The 18124-nt window shown below is 47.0% G+C and overlaps 15 protein-coding genes across 15 annotated transcripts; 9 read left to right on the top strand and 6 right to left on the bottom strand.

The window, feature by feature from the left end:
* Positions 1-291: 291 nt before the first annotated feature.
* Positions 292-780, bottom strand: NEMAJ01_1910 (uncharacterized protein; the record flags this gene model as incomplete). Its single annotated transcript, XM_047915748.1, has 1 exon — positions 292-780. One exon carries the CDS (start codon positions 778-780, stop codon positions 292-294), a length of 489 nt encoding a protein of 162 aa, XP_047771705.1.
* A 106-nt stretch (positions 781-886) lies between these two features.
* On the bottom strand, positions 887-1819 carry NEMAJ01_1909 (uncharacterized protein; the record flags this gene model as incomplete). Its single annotated transcript, XM_047915747.1, has 1 exon — positions 887-1819. One exon carries the CDS (start codon positions 1817-1819, stop codon positions 887-889), a length of 933 nt encoding a protein of 310 aa, XP_047771704.1.
* A 201-nt stretch (positions 1820-2020) lies between these two features.
* Positions 2021-2857, top strand: NEMAJ01_1908 (uncharacterized protein; the record flags this gene model as incomplete). The annotated part of the gene is made up of 1 exon (XM_047915746.1): positions 2021-2857. The coding sequence occupies one exon, from the start codon at positions 2021-2023 to the stop codon at positions 2855-2857; it is 837 nt and encodes a 278-aa protein (XP_047771703.1).
* A 151-nt stretch (positions 2858-3008) lies between these two features.
* Positions 3009-4328, bottom strand: NEMAJ01_1907 (uncharacterized protein; the record flags this gene model as incomplete). The annotated part of the gene is made up of 1 exon (XM_047915745.1): positions 3009-4328. The coding sequence occupies one exon, from the start codon at positions 4326-4328 to the stop codon at positions 3009-3011; it is 1320 nt and encodes a 439-aa protein (XP_047771702.1).
* Positions 4329-4686: 358 nt separating this feature from the next.
* On the top strand, positions 4687-5103 carry NEMAJ01_1906 (large subunit ribosomal protein L32e; the record flags this gene model as incomplete). The annotated part of the gene is made up of 1 exon (XM_047915744.1): positions 4687-5103. One exon carries the CDS (start codon positions 4687-4689, stop codon positions 5101-5103), a length of 417 nt encoding a protein of 138 aa, XP_047771701.1.
* Positions 5104-5175: 72 nt separating this feature from the next.
* Positions 5176-6522, bottom strand: NEMAJ01_1905 (RNA exonuclease; the record flags this gene model as incomplete). The annotated part of the gene is made up of 1 exon (XM_047915743.1): positions 5176-6522. One exon carries the CDS (start codon positions 6520-6522, stop codon positions 5176-5178), a length of 1347 nt encoding a protein of 448 aa, XP_047771700.1.
* Positions 6523-6761: 239 nt separating this feature from the next.
* Positions 6762-7493, bottom strand: NEMAJ01_1904 (BirA family transcriptional regulator, biotin operon repressor / biotin---[acetyl-CoA-carboxylase] ligase; the record flags this gene model as incomplete). Its single annotated transcript, XM_047915742.1, has 1 exon — positions 6762-7493. The coding sequence occupies one exon, from the start codon at positions 7491-7493 to the stop codon at positions 6762-6764; it is 732 nt and encodes a 243-aa protein (XP_047771699.1).
* Positions 7494-7974: 481 nt separating this feature from the next.
* Positions 7975-9978, top strand: NEMAJ01_1903 (uncharacterized protein; the record flags this gene model as incomplete). The annotated part of the gene is made up of 1 exon (XM_047915741.1): positions 7975-9978. The coding sequence occupies one exon, from the start codon at positions 7975-7977 to the stop codon at positions 9976-9978; it is 2004 nt and encodes a 667-aa protein (XP_047771698.1).
* A 253-nt stretch (positions 9979-10231) lies between these two features.
* On the top strand, positions 10232-11554 carry NEMAJ01_1902 (uncharacterized protein; the record flags this gene model as incomplete). The annotated part of the gene is made up of 1 exon (XM_047915740.1): positions 10232-11554. One exon carries the CDS (start codon positions 10232-10234, stop codon positions 11552-11554), a length of 1323 nt encoding a protein of 440 aa, XP_047771697.1.
* A 229-nt stretch (positions 11555-11783) lies between these two features.
* NEMAJ01_1901 (uncharacterized protein) lies at positions 11784-13304 on the top strand (the record flags this gene model as incomplete). The annotated part of the gene is made up of 1 exon (XM_047915739.1): positions 11784-13304. The coding sequence occupies one exon, from the start codon at positions 11784-11786 to the stop codon at positions 13302-13304; it is 1521 nt and encodes a 506-aa protein (XP_047771696.1).
* A 1207-nt stretch (positions 13305-14511) lies between these two features.
* NEMAJ01_1900 (dephospho-CoA kinase) lies at positions 14512-15231 on the top strand (the record flags this gene model as incomplete). Its single annotated transcript, XM_047915738.1, has 1 exon — positions 14512-15231. The coding sequence occupies one exon, from the start codon at positions 14512-14514 to the stop codon at positions 15229-15231; it is 720 nt and encodes a 239-aa protein (XP_047771695.1).
* A 165-nt stretch (positions 15232-15396) lies between these two features.
* NEMAJ01_1899 (small subunit ribosomal protein S10e) lies at positions 15397-15738 on the bottom strand (the record flags this gene model as incomplete). Its single annotated transcript, XM_047915737.1, has 1 exon — positions 15397-15738. The coding sequence occupies one exon, from the start codon at positions 15736-15738 to the stop codon at positions 15397-15399; it is 342 nt and encodes a 113-aa protein (XP_047771694.1).
* Positions 15739-16414: 676 nt separating this feature from the next.
* On the top strand, positions 16415-17041 carry NEMAJ01_1898 (DNA-directed RNA polymerases I, II, and III subunit RPABC1; the record flags this gene model as incomplete). The annotated part of the gene is made up of 1 exon (XM_047915736.1): positions 16415-17041. One exon carries the CDS (start codon positions 16415-16417, stop codon positions 17039-17041), a length of 627 nt encoding a protein of 208 aa, XP_047771693.1.
* A 160-nt stretch (positions 17042-17201) lies between these two features.
* NEMAJ01_1897 (ferredoxin-2, mitochondrial) lies at positions 17202-17570 on the top strand (the record flags this gene model as incomplete). Its single annotated transcript, XM_047915735.1, has 1 exon — positions 17202-17570. The coding sequence occupies one exon, from the start codon at positions 17202-17204 to the stop codon at positions 17568-17570; it is 369 nt and encodes a 122-aa protein (XP_047771692.1).
* A 263-nt stretch (positions 17571-17833) lies between these two features.
* NEMAJ01_1880 (INO80 complex subunit C) lies at positions 17834-18115 on the top strand (the record flags this gene model as incomplete). Its single annotated transcript, XM_047915718.1, has 1 exon — positions 17834-18115. One exon carries the CDS (start codon positions 17834-17836, stop codon positions 18113-18115), a length of 282 nt encoding a protein of 93 aa, XP_047771675.1.
* Positions 18116-18124: the final 9 nt, after the last annotated feature.

The following is an 18124-nucleotide window of genomic DNA, read 5'->3' as shown; positions in this document are numbered from 1 at the left end:
ATTTCAATTCCAGTTTTAAGATTTGATTTTCATTTCCAAATTCAGGCTTGACTTCCAAGTTCAGCGGATTTTCAACTTCATTCTTGATTCTCACGTGGATTTTGGTGCCTGGGCATGGAGGAAGCACCTCCAGACTCTGCCAAACTCTGAATGCCTGCATGTGTGCCCTGCAACGGGCCCAGATCTGCCAGCTTAAAACGCCATTTTGCAGCAGAACCTGAAAGAAACCCTGCTGAAAACTGCTTCTAAAACGGGGCAAGAGCATCTAGCACGCGCAAAGCTGCCCTGCCTCTATTTCCCGTTTCGCATTTCGCACCGGCTGTAGTGCGCCAGCGCCCTTACAAGAACGCCCTCTGAGAAGGCTTTTCTGTAGTGCAGCGTCTCCGCAGAGTATAGCAAGTAAGGAGATTCCGTTTTAAAAACGGAAACATCCGAACAAAGTATCACCACATCTGGGAAAATAGCCCTATTCTCCGATATAAACCGCGTCATTTCTTCGTACGAGATCTTTTCGTCCGCGCCAGTCAAAAGCTTCAGAAAGCTTCTGTAGTCATCACTGGCTCTGCACTCCCCGCGTGCAAACAGCTCTACTCCGTACTTTTTTGCAAGGCTGTCCAGAAAACTCCCAGAAACAGGCCCATACTCGCTTATAACGTAGATGCGCAAAGGCCTTTTTCTGGCGGATATGCTCTTGCTTATTCGGGCCTGGATTCTGCTGGACTGCCAGGCTTTAGCGAAAACTGCAGGCAAAATAACACACAGAACAGCAAGTAGCACCATACCATAAAAAACAAAATGTGCTAAAAAGAAAAACCTCCTGCAAGCCCGGCAGGTTTAGCCCCTCAAATGGACTCTTGTGGAAAGCATCGTTTATTCTTGTGCTCGCTTATTTCTGCAGCTTCTCCAGCTTTACTTCTACAAAGCATCTGTACATCTCCTTCTGCTTCTTCCTGTTCAGCACAAGCTTAGTCTCTTCAGCGTACTTTACAACTCTGAACATCCCAGAAGCGAGGGCTTCAAGCCTTTCCCGGGTGAAATAGTACACATACGTGCTGTCTCCTCGCACGTAGAAGTTTTTCTCAAGTGCCTGGTGCTCCTTAAACCGCAACTGCGTCAGGTCCATCTCGTAGTAATCCTTCAGTATGACTATTCCGCCCTCTGCAAGACTTCTGTGAATAAGCCCGAATATGCGCTCGTGGGCTGACGGGTGGATTGCGGAAAGAGTGTATATCAGCAGAATAATGTCTGCAGAGCGTATTTCCTGGCCGTTTATCACGACACTCTGCATTTCTGTGATATCCCCGTGCGAGAACTGGCTTTTAATTTTCGGGACTCTCTCCTGCAGAAGGCCAACTGCAGTCCGAGAGTAGTCGACTCCAAAAATGTTCCTGCATTTTGCGGCATCTGCTTCCTCCATGAGAATTGCACTCTCTGCGCTCTTTTCCGCACTCTGTGGGTCCTCTGGGCTGATAGTTTCTCCGTGCATTTTCTGCAAGTAGTCGCTTTTTCCGCTTATTCTCTCCTTTATAATGGGAATTAGCGTGCTTCCAGTTCCGCAGCCCAGCTCCAGTATCGTATTTGAGTGCACAAGCGTCTCCGGGTGCTCTCTCGAAATCCACTGCCTCTCCTTGAAGAAGGACCGGCTGTACTTTTTGTAGAAAGCGTCCCAAGGCTCGTACGTTATCTCGTGTCTCTGCGCCGCATTTTCACAGTCTTTCTCTATTTTTTCCCGCGCACTCGCCTTGTACGCCTCTGGCATTTCTGCCTTGTCCCAGACGTTGTATTTGTACTTGTCGTCTTCCTTCGTAAGCACCCGCATAACAGCTGAATAAAAACAGAAAAGTTTTCGTCTTTATTTGCGCGCTTCCAGAGCTTGGAGGGGAATAATTGAAATTATAAATTCCAAAAACTCAGATTAGTTTGGTTTTTATCAGATGATTTTTTTCCAAATCCTGCTAGCATCCAGGTTTATCAGTTTGATGGATGAAATGTGCATATAATAGCCGCGTGTTTTGGGAGCATGTTCTATCCGGACGTGTTCCTGTACCGAGATAGCTTGTTGTACAGAATGTACGTGCACTCTTGCATGAAAAGGGCAAGCACAGCAGTCCCCGTTGAGTCAATTCGCGAGTGTCTGGAAGCAGTTTTACAACACGACCTTTCTCTCCGGCTGCAGTCTAAGCTGATGGTCTCCATTGTGAACACTCTGCTTCTGCACTACAAGAGCATGCTTTCTTCGATCGTTAAGTCCCTCGCGGGGAAAGCTCCGGCGCTGAAACCGTCGCAAAATAAGGTCTCAGCGAGCGTAACGTGCCCGTACAACTTGGACATTCTGTGCAGGCTCATTAGCAAGCCCCGCACTGAGTCCCTGGAAGAAGTAGAGTGTGTTCGGGGAGGGTCTAGCATCTCTGTGGACGGAATAACAGTCGCTGTTTCAGGCACTCCCAGCGAGTTCGGGCCTGGCTTTCTCGTAAGCGGCCCTGCCAAAAGAGTTAAGCTCGACAGAAGCATCAATATAGCTTATTTGCACGTTTCTGTGCCGCCTTTCCAGAGGGAAAAGTGGTATTCCCGCCTTGTCAAGGGCCTGGTTTCCGTTGAGGAGGGGCCGGACCTGCCTGGCGACATATCCTCCATCGAAGCTGTGAGAAGATACTCTTCTGACAGGTCCGCAGACGACCTAATATTTGCCGAACCGCCAGAAAGTGCGGAATTTACCCAAATTTCTTCCGCTGGAAGGGCCCCTGCACCAGGGACAAATCCGAGAATATCCGAGTTCATAGGCCTCCTCTACGAAATCTCCGAGGGCAAGGCTTCTGCCGTGCAGGCTGTTCCGTACGGGAGGATAATACGGATATAGCCGACGAATAAATTCGCATTTTTTGTTCCAAAACAGTTTTTAAAGCGGAAAAGTGCAGGTGTTCGGGTTTCAAGCGCAGAAAACAGCGCAAAGAGACTGTGTAGCTGGAAGTCTTTATTCATGCAAAGCCTGCAAAAAAGCAGTCGGTTGTCTATTGGATTTTCTTCAGCTCAATCATCGTAAGCGGGCTGTTTATCTCAAAGCACACGATAATTGTAAAGACAATAGAGAGGAATAGGAAAGCAGCAAGCATAAAAGCATAGCGAAACAAAAGGCCGTGAACAATCCGAATCTTATAGTAGAGCCTGATCCCGGCCTCATACCCCTTCTGAGAAAGCCACTCTGCATCTTTTATCCCTCCTTCTTTTATGCGGGAGTACATTCTCTCCAGCGGATAGGATTTTCTTACCATGCACATAAGATCATCAATCTGCGAATTTCTTTGCTCTTTGATTAGGTCCAAAAGGTTTAAGTGGATCCCTTCCAGGTCAAAAATAGCCGAATAAAACCCGTAGACGTACTCTTCCCCCGACAGGAAGTCTCTAGACGGGTTCCAGGCGTACGTTATCGCAGTTTCGATCGATTTCTCCCAGTCGCTCTCCTCAATTTTGAAGTCATTGGAGAAGAAAGGGCACAAAAGCTCGTAAAGAGGGCCTGATTTGAGGCCGCTATCGCCATGATTGCGTATCATGGCCGAGCAATGGAGCACGCTCAAAATCCGATCTGCAGTGGGCCCAGACTCTAAGTAGTAGTACATGGCTTCTGCGTCTTTTTCTGTGAGGCCAAGTTCGTCAAGCCGAGACTCAACTGTGTGATTTTCTGGGTTGAAATTGGACAGTTTTCCTGCGAAGTTTTTGAGTATCCTGAGAGCCCGGGATAGTCTGCACTCTCCTGACTCGTCTGCCTCCAGAAGGCGGCTTGTAGCGATTTTGCACACTTCTTCCGCCTGGATATAGGAACTCGAGTTCGTGCAAGAAGCCGTTATTTCGGGGTTGGTAAGTTTTGGGTGCAACAAATAGTACGCTTTCAGTGCCTGCTTTGCATTGAGCTTTATGTAGTTCGACATTTCATCGCAGTTGAGAAGTATCGTAAAAACGAAATTATTGCACAGAATTCGGTAGTATTCCGAAGGTCGGGCTGCACGGGCAGCGAGGCTGGATACTTTCGCCCACACGTTTTTTGCGTCATCATACGCCATTTTTATCTCGTCCTCGTACTTGCTGTACTCATCTCCTTTCACAGAAATGCTGTCCTTTGCGTGGAAAGAGACTCTGTGCAGAAAAATCCATTTTAGAAGCTCTTTTTTCTCGCCTTGCAGGGCAGGAAGGTCTTTAAAATCATCAAAAATCTGGGCAGCACATTCCAGGAGCTCATGCTCTATCCATGCAGGCACACTATTCTCAGGGATTCCGGTGTTCTCAAACTCTCCACTATTTTCGCTTTTACTCGGCTGTGTATTCAACGTATCCATTTTTAAGCAAAAAAAAACACGTTTTCTTGCAAAATTCTAGCAGCAAGCATTTGGCACTGCAAAAACACAGCTCCAGAAAGCTGTATCCGGCCAATGCTCTGGGAATGCATGCCGTAAAAACCTCCGTAAAACTGCTCTCTGCGAAAACCTGGAAAAGTTCGCTCTCAAAGCCCTGCAAGTATCCAACGCAAAAGTGCATAACTGAAATATGGCATCGAGCACATAACTCCGGAAGGAATACTCCAAAATGAGCACACTTTTTTCTCTTTGAAAATCCCGGAAGTATCCGAATCCCCACAGGGAGAACGCGCGAAATTATTTTTGAGTTTATAAAAATAATATTTTTACCCCCAGACGAATGCAGGACTTATTAACGACTACGCCGCTGGTGAAATTTATCGCAGTAAAGAAGACAAAAAGAGAGTTCAACCGCTTCCAAAGCGACCAGTTCAAGAGACTGAGCAAGTCCTGGAGAAGGCCAAGAGGTATTGACAACAAAGTAAGAAGAAGAGTGAAGGGAACTATGGTTATGCCCACAGTTGGTTTCAAAGCAGACAAGCTTGTTAGACACCTTCTGCCAAACGGCTTCAAGAAAGTGATCATTTACAACATAAAGGACCTTGACGCGCTGGTTTCGCTGAACAGAGTGTACTGCGGAGAAATTGCCCACGCCATTGGAGCCAAGAAGAGAATAGACATCATAAAGAGAGCGGCTGATTTGGGAGTAGTTTTAACAAACGGATCGGCCAAGGTGACTGTTCAGAAGCTCGACTAGTTTATTCGGCCAATATGCACATGGCACTGCAGGAATAAAGGATTCGGCACAAATAGCTATTTTTCGGGCCTGTTATGTGCGGGTTATTCGCACGTGCCAGAACCTGTCTTTTTTTGAGAGGAAAATTGTAACGGCATTTGGCCCTGCAGCGACGGGGAAAGCGCTTGTGTATACGTAGTCGATTGGAGGAGTACCTTTGTGCGTGCTTTTTGCGCTTTTTTCTCGCGGGAATTCGGTGGAAATCGAGAGATTTTTGGTTTTCGAAAACTTCAGGGCAGAAGACCCCTCTTTCGGGGGAAGGCACTTTAGAAGGTCGATGCATGCTTCTGCATCAACAATTGAGGAGTGCGATGCGCCTTGGATCTCCCTTTTAAGATGCGAATTCGCCAGGCTTTTCAGCTTGTACCGGTGGTGGGTTTTGCTGTTGTAGAGCAAAGACGTGTCGATGAGCTTCCTGTGGAATACGTTCATGGAAAAGAGGTCGTGGGAAATCGAGTGCCCTACAAGCGTTGTGTTTTCGCCCAGGATAAACGAAAAGTCAAAAAGCATCATTTCGTACGAGATGCTTCCGCTGTGCTTTTCCTCCAGCGCCAAAAGCTCGCTGTTTTTGAAGGCCATGCACCTTTTGCACGCGCACTTCGCCTTGTACGTGTCCTCTGAGATCCCCGATATCTCCGTAAGGTAGTCCACCACGGCGCCCACGGGCTCCACTGTTTGGTCGTAAACTACGTCTTTTTTTTCGCTCACAAAGCTTACTCGCGCGACTTCAGTGCCCAAATCCGTGGAAACCATTTCGCAGTCAACGGACAAAATGCTGTGCGGGGACGTTGCTTTATACGTGACCATTTCCCGCTCGTTCACGCGCACCACGTCGTAGTATACATGCTCTTCAGCCTCTTTTTTCCAGGGAATTTCCGTTATTGTCAGAGGTTTTAAGCTTGAAACTTGCGAAAGAGTCCCCTCCGAGCTGTGCCGGGAGTAGAAGGCCGCCCTCTCCTCCGAAGGAATCGTGTATATTCTGTGGTCTATGCCGTCCGTGTACACTGTGCTTAGGTCTTTCACTAGGTACTTTGACACGGTTTCAGCCGTTATTTTTTTGCTGAGCGCGCTTTCGAGGGGAAGAGAAAGCTCCTCTGTTTTGCTGCGGGTGGAGTGCAGGAAAACAGGAAAATCTTCTGGAAGGGGGCTCTCTCTCAGGACAGCCACATACTCGCCCCCTGCCTTCTGGGGCTCCGGAAGCACTGCCGCTTCAGACGAAATTACAACGAGAATCCTGCACACGGTGGAAGCACAGAACTTCTCAGCCAAGGAAGACGTGTTTTTCCTCGTGCGGCACGCAGATACAAACTTCTGCAGCTTCTCCAGCGAGATTTGGGCGTGCTTTTCGGGCAGGTCTTGAAAAGGCTCGTTTTTTCCCATGCCGAGCGAAAACAATAAAGCATTTAATAAAATTTCGGCGTGTTTTCGCATGAAACCGCGTCCAGAGAAAACGCCCCAAACCCCCAGGGAGTCCCGGCGCTCGCGTATAGCGCCCGAAAAATGTGGGTCCTTCCCTGGAAAAATCCCAGCCCTGGAAACCCCATACTTCGCTGCGTATTTAGTGCAAAAATGCGTTTATTAGGAAAAAGGGCAAAAGCCCGCACAAAAGACAAAAAGCCCTAAGGGAGCGCTCCCTTTCGGTGCACTGCATTCTCCCTTTGGTTGTACGAGTATCCGCCCGGGGGCAAAACGACGGGCTTTCCCTCGTCTTCGATGTGCAGGCTGTCTTCTATTCTCAGAATTTTGCACGGCCTTTTTTCAAACATAACGTAGCTGTACGGGAAGAACTTTTCCCAGGAGTACCCAGAATTTCCCGCAGAGTCAGCGGATAGCTCGCGCTCTATTTCCTGCAGAAGGCAGCTGAACAGCTCCTCCTTGTTTACGGCAATTCCCGAAAGCTCCTCCACGCTTTTATACGGCATGCTTTGGCCCTGGCTTTTCAGCACGTTGAGGCCAACTCCAATCACGCAAATCGACTTAGCAATGCCCTCAGCGGATAGAACATCCTCTACGACATTAACAACAACTCCGCCTACTTTGTATTCCGTGTTCTGCGCTTTCATGCATATGTCGTTTGGCCATTTCACGCACAGGCCGGTTATTCCGTGCTTTTCCAGGGCCTTTCGGACGATGTTTGACGTGGCAAGTGCCGTGTTGGCTCTTCCCTTCTCCTGGAGAATGAGAACTGAGAAGGTGAGAGAGCCCTCCGAAGAGATCCAGTTTGTTCCGCAGCGGCCTTTTCCGTTTGTCTGCCGCTCTACCAAAAGAGCCGACGGAATTTGCATGTTCTTGTAGTTCTGTATGCAGTATTCCTGCGAGGAGCTGAGCTCTTTTTTTCGCTCTATATGCATAAAAAGAAGAAACTGCCCGAATAAAAAGACAGAAAAGCAGCGGCAAAGTCTGGGGTTGGAAAAGTGCGCGCCCAAACAGGGCAGAGGCCTCGCCTAAACCCTGCGCCTTCATCTATCTCGTTTCCAGCCTAATGCACGCACTTTTTCGCACATTCCCGCTTGAAAGGGTTTAGTTTTATGTTTCGCTGGCCCGTGGGAGCTCGAATTTGCCTTGAATTCCAGCGAGAAGTTCCCCACAGGCGCAGAAGACCGTCTGGAAGGGCGCAAAAAGGTGCATTCACACGCCCTGCAGCAATTCCTGGGCCCATGCAAAACATCTTTTGATGGATAAAAAGCGCCAATCCCTGAAATTTCAAAATTTCACCCTTGTACTCTCTATATGCATTAAATGAAATCATTTCGAAAAATCAAATGATACTTCAGCAGAAGAAACAAAATGATAATTTGAAAAAACATAAATACGAAGAAAAAATAAAAAAAAATGGATAGACTTAAATCTGTTCTTATAGAAGGCGAAAAGTATTATATATACATAGATCAGACAAGTGTGTATGCAAGAAAGGAAATGGTAGAGAATACTATAAAAGAAGACGATCCTGCTGCCCACATATACTCAGCCACTGTTTTGTTTAACGGGAGCGTGGTTTTGGACAAGATAATACCACATAAAGGCATCTCTGGCAGTGAGGCTGTGGACTTAGTAGAACAATTTGCCCAGAATATGGCGCTAAATGTAGCGTACAGGGAGAAGGCTGTTGTTTCTTGCATATTGAAGTCTTCTATTTTGAAGAGCTGTCTCTCCACGTACGAGCTTTTTTCGACTTCAGAGTTGGACAAGCGGCATTCGCAGGATCTTGACGCGATAAAACTGCAACCTGCGGGGAATGCCCCGTTGGGAGAGGATTCTGTTTCCGAAAATTCCGGCTTGAAGGAGGAAAATTCTAAAGAAAAAAACTCTGAGGAGAAGGAAAACAACTCGGATTCGGGGGATTTGGACCCATTGCTTTTAAATCCCTCCTGTATCGACGATGATGTGATAGTTGAAACCAACAACGCTCTGCGGGAAGGGCTTGAAACGATAGGCAAGGCCGTGGAAGCCGTAAAAAGCACACACAGAGAACGCCAGATGATGTGCACGAACTATTCCTATGCGCTGAATTCGATATATTCTCACATCCAGGAGGTCAATTTCTACCTGTTTTTCTCCGATGACATTGCTTTTGAGAATGTCATTCTGAAAGAAATGCAGGAAATTGAGAAATTGTGCAAAAAGTTGACGGGTGTAGATGTTTTCAGCGGTGAAGTCAGCAAAAACTCTGCGTTTTCTGTGGATGACCTGGAAACCCTGTACAAGTCCTCAGTGGATGGGCCTTGTAGAATAGTGGCCTATAGGAATGATATGAATAAGTTCTGTTTCAACCCGGAATTCATAGGCAGGGTGAGAGCCCTTTCTCGCAGGCTGCAGGATCATGATAAGCAGGGAAAGTTGTTCTCTATTGGCCAGCTTCTTGACGAAATTAAGTCACTTGTAGGCTTTGAGCAAATGCGGGTAGTTAGAACCCTGATTGAGCACCGCGAAGCGATCCTCCGAGAAAAAAGAGCGTATTTTTCAATTCTGGACATATACGCGGGATGCAAGCGAGCCGAAGAAGGGGCTGAAATGGACTCTGCGCAGTGGTTCGACATGTACTTCCTAAGCGCCATAACCAACGAGAATGCTGCGATCAGGAATGTTGAGTCGGAAATGGCCCGTTTGGCCGACATGGAGCTGCTCGTTCACGAGAATGCAAGCGAGATCACAGAGGAAATAGACATGCTTATTTCCCAATTCCTGCGCATTAGGGGGCTTTTTATATCCAAAGAGGCTTTCTCCAGGATAGAGAATGCGAATAGCTACATTTCAGCGTACAAAATTATAGCGGAGTGCTGCAAAGAGAGCGAGACCGAAGACGCCAAAACCATACGGGACTGCCTGGGCGCGCGGATAGAGAAAATGAACAATTCTCTGAAGCTCCAGGATGCCATGAAAAAGCGGGCTGAAGACATGCGCAAAATCAAAGGCGTTTTTATGGACATGAAGGAAATGTCAAAAGAGCAGGTGGAGTTTCTGCTCAATTCCCTGATTCCGTACGCGTTAGACCCGAAAATTAGCGGTTGCATACAGGAGAAGCTGTTAATGGTTAAAACGCCGGGTTTAGTCGGCCGCTCAGACGGGTTATTTGTCCCAAAGGACTTCACAGGCTTGCTCATGGAGAAATTCCGCGAGGCTGTCGAGGCAAGAAGCTGCATAATTTCTATTGTGCAGAACATGAGCAAAAGCTCGCGCTTTTTCGGGGTTATATCAGACTGCATGACGTGGGTTGAAGAGGCAGCAGTCTCTGATACGTTGCAAGCGATGATTTTGCCTGTGGGTGTTGCGGGCACATTCTTGGCGCTGGGCATTTTTTTCGCAAAATCGTATAGCAGTATTCCGCAGGATGTTTAGGCGAGAAAAACAGTTATTTTTGCAATTTTTCTTTTCTCTAAAAGACCTCTAATTTCAGTGTCTGGGTGTGGCTTAAACGCGGGGTTTTGGCACGGCAGCTTCCTTTGAGTTTAAGGCGACCTTCTACGAGGCAAGGCGCGCTGTTGTCTTGCCATGTGCCCGTGCGGATGGGCCCAACCGCGAAATTTATGTGTTATTTCGAGACATTAATAAAATGATAAAAGTATAAAAGCAAAATAATTTGAGTATTTTTATGCCAGAGAAGGCCGGTAAAACGATTATTGAGCACAGCTACATAAAAATTAAGCTGGACATAGATGCACTGCTGGAGGAGCACCAGAAATTTGTGCAGAACAAAATGGCTTTCCCTATGTCGATTCCGAAAAACGGGGAGTACAGCATACTCTACCAAATGCTGAATCAGTCTGTGAAAATTGGAGTTGACATTGGGTCTGCTGAATGGGAGAAAAAAATAGACGTCGCTGTGCACCTTGTAAAAATGCGCCTTATGCACATAATACAGTTCTCTGCGAACAAGAACATTGTGGATTTCAGAGGGGCCATTTTCAACCGCTTTGGAGGAGAAAACCCCGGAAAATCAGAAGATAGCGCAAAACGAGCTCTTGCTAAGCAGGGGAAAGCCATCCGGGAAAACCTCCTGATGCAGACAGTAAACGGCAAAGCAACGCTGAGGAACGTAGTAAGCGAAGACATTCAGAGACTTGTCCAAACCCTGAAAAATCTCGACTCTATAGACGAGGAGAGCAGAGAAAGCTTTCTAGATGTAATGGAAAAACATGCAAGAAACAGCAGGAGCTACATGACGTTGAGTGACAACTATCTGCTAAAGTGCGCCCTGCGGGACGCGTGCATAGCGTATGAAGCCCAGCACAACGTCTCTGAAGACAAGGATATATACTCTTTGGACGAGCTGTACTCGTTGCAAACAGAGGATGGAAACCTCGTGGAGGACGGGCTTCTTCTTATAAAGAGCCGAAAAGAGGTTTTTCTAACGGAAAGCCCGGAAAGCATCTTTAACTACCTCTCAAAGGAGGGTGTTAAGCTTCTAAGAAGCATAAACTACCACTTGAGCGGCATATCCATGGAGAGAGAGCTGTACTTTGAGCTGCTGCGAATGCACAAGGGAGATGTCAAGCCAGTCCAATGCAAAGCTCACAGTTTACGGTGGATCAACGAAAAAAGGTCAAACTCTGTTGGGCTGAAAACATTCTGTAATGCAGTGGACTCGGACTTGATGTGTGCTCTTTTTGAAGAGCCGGATCTTCCTGATGCAACGGCTGTTTCCACGAGAAGCCCGGAACTAGAAGTTTTTCTCTCTCCGGAGACGCAGAGAAAGCTGGAGATGTACCGAATGTTGAGTTCCACGCAGAGAAAGCACGTTCTTGAAGCAGTTCGGCGGTACGCAAGAATTTTGCACGTTAAGATAGAAAATTCGGATTCCAGAATCAGCGAAACATTTAAGGACTTTATGCTTTGGCTTGCAGTTTGTATCTTGGGCATGGCCACAGTCGGGTTTGTATCCACGTCCGGGGCGCTGTTTTTTGCCAAGTATTAAACACAGATCTTTTGCACAGAATAAATAATCCAAATTTACCCCTTTATTCGCTACTGCTGAGACGCCCCGAAATGCGCGGGTTTTGCGGGCCGCCCGCTACATCTTTAATTGGCCAGTAGGCCCCCTTCCTTCTCCAGAGGCTAGCTCTTGCATGGCTTTTGTGTGCTATCTCTGCGCCAGCTCGCAGAAACATGATGTTTTTAATCTCTAAAAGCCGGGATTTTTGCAGATGCGCCGATCTGAACCGAAGAACCCCTGCGCGGTTATCGCTGCAGTAGAGGTGCCCTTGTCGTATTTCCCCGGTTTTATTCAAATTTCTGTTAATCAAGAAAAATTATACAAAACTTTTATGGAAACAGAACAGAAAATAACGATTGATCTAAAAGAAGTAAGAGTGGTGATTTCAGTCGAAGATCTTTTGGAGGCTCTCGAGGAGCGCCAAAAATACCTTGCGAATGAAGGCCAAAAAAGCATAGGCGACAATGAGTATTCGTATTTTCGGTGGGTTCTTAACAAATGCGTGTCTCTAGAGGGCGTAAACGGCGAATTTACGAGACAGGACCAAGCATTGATAGAGGATGCTTTAAACACCCATCTGGGGCGTATTCTAAAGCTCTACGACAATCCGAACATAGTCGGTTTCAGAAAAGCCATACTCTGCGCCCTAGACAGTAGCGAGCCAGCAAGCACTGAAAAATCTCTGCATGAAGAATGCATTCGGGTTATCCGGGAAAATCTGCAAAAAGACAGCATCAATCAAAGAACTACTTTCATAAAAGAAGTGAAAGCCGGAGCTTCTCAAATCGTCTTGGAAATGCGCAAGATAAAAGGCAAGACTGGTATTAACCAGAATGAGTACAATCTCTTCATGGAAAGGCACATGCGCATGTACAACAGCTACTTAGAGCTAAAAGACTTTGATGCCCTAAAAGCGTGCATATGCGACATGACTGTTAAGTACGTCGAAAAAACAAATTCGGCTCCAAACGCAATCGCATACAGCATAGAAAAGCTGCTCACTCGAATGTTTGGCCAAGCTTCCTTCCTGGAGATTGGAATGTTTCTGCTTATGGGAAAACGCGGGTTCTACAGCAAGCCAAACAGACTTGAGAAACTGAAAACTGGCCTACAAAACCATGAAGAACATCTAATTGTAAGCATTGCATACCATCTAGACAGGATCTCTAGATGGTATCATGTATACTATAATGTGATTCTTGTGCATGATGTGGGCAGCATCCTTACAAAACGCATCATTCCAGACCACCTAGTCGTTCGAGAAGACTCCAATCCCACGGGAGCCAGAATATTCTGCGACAGAATAGACACAGATCTGCTCTATTTGCTCTTCAACACCCTGAGCTACGACGAGCTTTACGACTGCGGAATAGAATATGAGGGAGAAACTCCGAAAAAAATGGCATCGGGGGATTACAATAGAAATTTTGTTCTAAAAAGGATCGAGGACAGAATGAAGGGGGATCCAAACAAAAAAATGATCTTAAACGAGTTGATGCAAATGTCTAGTTTCGAGAAAAAGTGCATTTTATCGGACGTGCAAGAATATGCCAACATCCTGGGCGTTAAGCTGGCACTTTTCGAGAAAAAACCGCATAAGCCCTACAATCTAAAGAAAAAGCTTTCAATGATAGCCACAGTTATACTGTGCCTGGTTCTTGGGCATATTATATCGCGCATTCTTGGGTATGCTATTGAAAAAGCAGAAATTATCTATAACTATTTTGGCTAGCAAATATTTATACATGGATTCTGCGCGCAAGAGAATAAAAGCAACATCTTAACAGCTTAGCCTATGTGCATGTGCAGCCCCTTCACGGGAGGGCATTTTATCAGGCATTCACAGCCTCATGTTTTCGCACATTTTTGCATAAAACTTATTTGGCAAACGCATAAAATATCTGATCAGAGGCACCGCCAGCAAATGATGATCGCTGAAAACATAGAAAAATAAGACTAACGCAGCGGAAATAGAGATAGACGTGTCCCTGCTTTTGCACCCCCGAACAAGTTTTTCACCCGGCCCTCCAAACTGCCCAATTACAGAGGAAAACACGGGAGGAAACGACATAAACATCAGCATTTCGAGCGAACTTTCTGAAATTCTGGAAAACGAGGAAAAACTGCCGAGATTTAGCCAGTTCTGCGCGATTTTATGGGTCTTTCGCTTCTTCAGAGAAAATATGTGCTTTTAAAACTGAAATGGTGCGCGGACCTTCTTGAAGTGCCTATAGATGGAACTGATGCCTTTATACAGATACGCTCCCGTGAAAACTCCGGTGCTTTTTTCCATTTTGTTTCTCATTCTGTAGTTTTTCGCTTTTCTTGTCATAGCTTCTCCTTTTCTGTAGAGTTTTTAAAAATCCTGGAGGGTATAAATCGGCTTGTTTAAGGGCGCAAAAAGGCACAAAGCATCCGAAAATCGGGGTTTAAGATGGGGCTTGCATGTACTGGGCGGGCACCTTGGGCCATGTATAGGAGCAAAATAGAGTGAGCCTGCGCTGTGCTTTCGGTATATATTTTCCAAAAATCTTCTTTTCAAAAGCACAGAAAAATATATCTGCAAGTGTTTTCCTGATCTTATGTTTGACAGGTGGCTGAAAAAGCCTGCTATGTATCGGAAGGCACAAACTGAGGGCGGGGTGTTTGGAGGCGGAAGAGTTGTTGCAGCCCAAAGCCCAGCGGAGGCTCGTTCTGCGCTAAGATACGGCGCTGTACAGAAGCCCGATTTCTGAGGAATTTCGAGAAAGCGCAAAAATGCGTTTCCGAACGCGCGCTTTGCAGGCGCAGGTAAAAGCAGGCGAGAACCCTGCCCTTTGGGCAGCATATGGAGCGCAGCGCCTGCCCAGGGGAGGCTTTTGTTTGTTGTGGCACCAAGCCGAGGGCTTTTGTTTTATTTGCAGGCTTTCTATATATTCTCAACTGTTTATTTGTTTCGCATGAAGATAGTGGGAATAACAGGAGGAGTCTGCACAGGCACGAGCACAGTGATAGACTACATAGAAAAGAAGGGCTTTGCTGTGATAAAGGCACCCGAAATATACGCGTACCTGGAGGGAATAGACGCTCTCTCCAAATACAACCTGAGAATGCACCTTACAAACAAAGAAAATGCGATAAAGACCCTTGCCAGAACATACTTTCTAAAGTACCTCAAGAACCGAGAGGTGTTCTTCCGCCTCATGTGCAAAGCGGTTGTCTTTGTGGAAGTGCCCTTCCTGTTTGAGTGCGGGCTTTCCGGATACTTCTCGCAAATAGCCGTTATAACGTGCGGGCCAAAAACGCAAAAAGAGCGGCTAACCCTGAAGTATTCGATGGATCGCAGCGAAAAGAAGAATGCAAGCAAGTTTTCGCTCTCCGAAAAGGACGCCCTGGAAGTTGCTGAGCACCAGGCGCAAATGTTGGAAAAAAGGGCGCACTGCGACACGGTTATAGACAACAACAAGGGAATAGACCACACGTTCCTGCAAGTAGATGCTTTTCTGAACACGCACAGCAAGCTATCCGTCTTCTACCTTGTCATCGTGACAGTTGCAGTCGCCTCAATATTTCTGCCAATACTTGCCAGGTACAAGGAGGAAGCAAGCCGCGCTGCAAAGAAAGCGAAGTCCGCAATAGACGCAATAAGAAAGAACATCAAGAACCACCGATATGGCTGATTTCTCGCGAAACTCCGGCACAAAATCCTGAAATTCAAAATCTGAAATCATATCTGCACGCAAAAGAACATTTTTCAGGTTTAATCCGGCGAAAAATGAATAAATTCGCATTTTGCCCGAAAGCACGCGCCCTGCACCCGCCAACCCCATAACTAGAACGCATATTTATTCTTTGAATACTATTTCTTCGGCCTCTGACTCTACTTCCTTGGCTGCGGCAAGTGGGTTTGACTCGTACAGTGCAGGATAGTCATTTTCTGTCAAATAGTGCTTTCTTCGGATGTACTCTATTCCCTTGTTTGTAAGTGTGTAATAACCGTGCTTCCACGCGAATGATTTTTCTACACATCTCCTGGAGAATAAACTCTTAACGATCTTCATAACCTTGAAGTTGGAAACGTTGATCATGGGATGTGGCTTGAGAGTTCTGTTGTGCTCGACTACAATACATCCGTGGTCGAATATGAATCTCTGAACTTCTTTTATTTCATGAGTTGGAATGTGCATTTTCTGCAAGGATGTAAAAAAAAAATATAAAGTAGTTTCACAGGGAGTTTGAGGGCGTGGAGCAGGCCCGAAAACGGGCTTTCTACAGGCACCCAAAGAAGCGCTCTATCTTCCTGCGCATCTTCATAGCCGCGAAGCAAACTGCGAAAACCGCAACCAAAATAAAGAGCAGTGCGACCTCAAACATTGAAGAAATAAATGCGGGTAAAAATAAAAACAGAGTGAAAATTCTCGGCCTTCCACAGAGCTTCCAGGCCGGTGCTTCTGCGGGCAGACCCGTCCGCCCTTCTCCCAGAACATTCTCTTTTTGCACGGGCTCCTGCCGTGTTTTGGGGTGTTTTGGGCTTTTCCTGGGGAGAAGACGTGCTCAACCCCAAATGCCCCGGCAAGCGAAAAAGAAAGTGCGCGCGCACCCATTAGATCACTCTGCAGCTCCCTCCGCGCGGCATTAGACCCATTTTTGCGCGGTCTTGCGAGAATGTGCACGAAATCGGCTCAAACCCCGTGAAAACCAGCAAAAATCACGCGCCAGCGCGCAGAAAAAAGCCAAAATGCCTCCCACAGCACCCGCCCAAGCTCTGCATCTTTTCCCAACGAAGCGCCCTCTCCCAGCATCGGATTTCCTGCAGTCCGCCACCTGTGAATAAATTCTTGCGATCGTAAAATATTTTATTGCATGTGCGACCAGGAAGAAATACGAAAACTGTGGCTTTGCCAGAAAACAGTCTACCAAATGATGAAAGATCGAGGATATACAGTCCTGGATAGCGACCTGGAAATGGACCTAGAGGGGTTTAAAAGTGCCCACCCCACGCTCGTTACAACGGGAAGCAAGCACGCGCTTTCCATGCTCTTTCAGCACAGCACAGCGCCAGAGAAGCAGCTGTTTGTCTTCTTCCCAGACAATGCATACTTCAAGGCGAAAGACATAAAGCTCTACACCTCTACTCTGGGAAAGCAAAACATTCACAACGGAATAATTGTGTGCAAAGAAACCCTGAAAGTGCACAGTATTAAGGCTCTAGACGAGTCCAGGAAGGAGTACGAGCTCGAACTCTTTTATATTCGGGAGCTGCTCTTCAATATCACGCGGCACAAAGACGTACCGAACCACATTCTCCTGAGCGAGGACGAGAAACAGCGCGTTTTGCGGGAGAGAAAGGTCGGGGAGTCGCAGCTGAAGAAGATCCTGGTAGACGACCCTGTTAACAGATACTACGCAGGAAAGCGGGGGCAGCTGTACAGAATAGTGCGAAACTCAGAAACTGCCGGTATTTCCATAGAGTACAGGATCGTAGAGTGAGTTTCCGGGAAAATGGCTCGAGCAGGAAGCCCGGAAAGTCCAGAGAAGCGCCCTGCGCATTTTCCAGGCCTCCCTGCGGTGCTTTTGGCAGTAAATGGGATCTTGTTTCTTTGTTTTGGATATTTTCGGGTATTTATGCGCGTTTTTCTTTTTCTTTTCTATGGGACTAGTGCAGTTGCTGTTTAAGTTTAAAGACTCGCTCTTTCCCTTAACCGTCTCGGAGGGAGTGACTTTGCTCGAAGCAGCAGCATCAAGTGATAGCGTTCCTCTGCGGGGCGCCTGCGAGGGCTCGCTTGCGTGTACAACGTGCCACGTCATCCTGGAAAAAGGCGTTTACGATAAGTGCAAGGAGATGTCCGAGCGAGAAGAAGACCTTCTAGACAGCACGAAGCTGCTCACAGCCACTTCCAGGCTCGGCTGCCAGGTAAAAGTCACAAAAGACATGGACAATCGAACGATAAAGATCCCAGCAATCAACAGAAACATAGAAGTACCGCGCCCCCAGGCCAGCCCGCATAACCTCGAGTAGAATGCAGAACGGGCATGCATAAACACGTGTAAATTCATCGAACAAGGACCTTCCTAGACCTTCCCAGAACTGTCCAGAACTTTTGCCTTTTCCCCTCGGGAAAGAATGCGTATTTTCGGCTGGAAAGTGCGGGGTTTTTTTGTAGCGGCAGGCCCTTTCCCGGGGCGCAAATACCCCAACTCCCGCTCAAAGAGGCCACTCCCCGCGCGCTTTCATCGGGGCTTTCCCACTAAAAGTCAGAGAATGTTTCGCAAAAAAACAGAATGAGCGAAAGAAAGAGCAAAACTCTGAAGCAGCTGCAGGCAAGAATAGCTGCAGAGTCCCCCCTCTACACGGCCCTGTTCAACAAAGTCTCGATCCAGCCGCAGCTGCAGCTGTGCGACATAACCGGCCTCCCTGCAAAGTACGTTTGTCCGCGAACAGGCCTCCGATACAGCTCCTGCAAAGTCTATGCCCGCCTCCGAGAAGTCACAACAGAAGTCGCACAGTCCATGGGCAGTCTCCGGCAAGTGGGAAAAGAGCTAAGCATGCTCACAAAGAAGTAAGCAATAAAT

Source organism: Nematocida major, assembly GCF_021653875.1.
Source record: "Nematocida major strain JUm2507 chromosome Unknown 2397, whole genome shotgun sequence".
In the NCBI taxonomy this organism is placed as follows: Eukaryota; Fungi; Microsporidia; genus Nematocida; species Nematocida major.
This window is presented reverse-complemented; position numbering and strand designations above follow the sequence as displayed.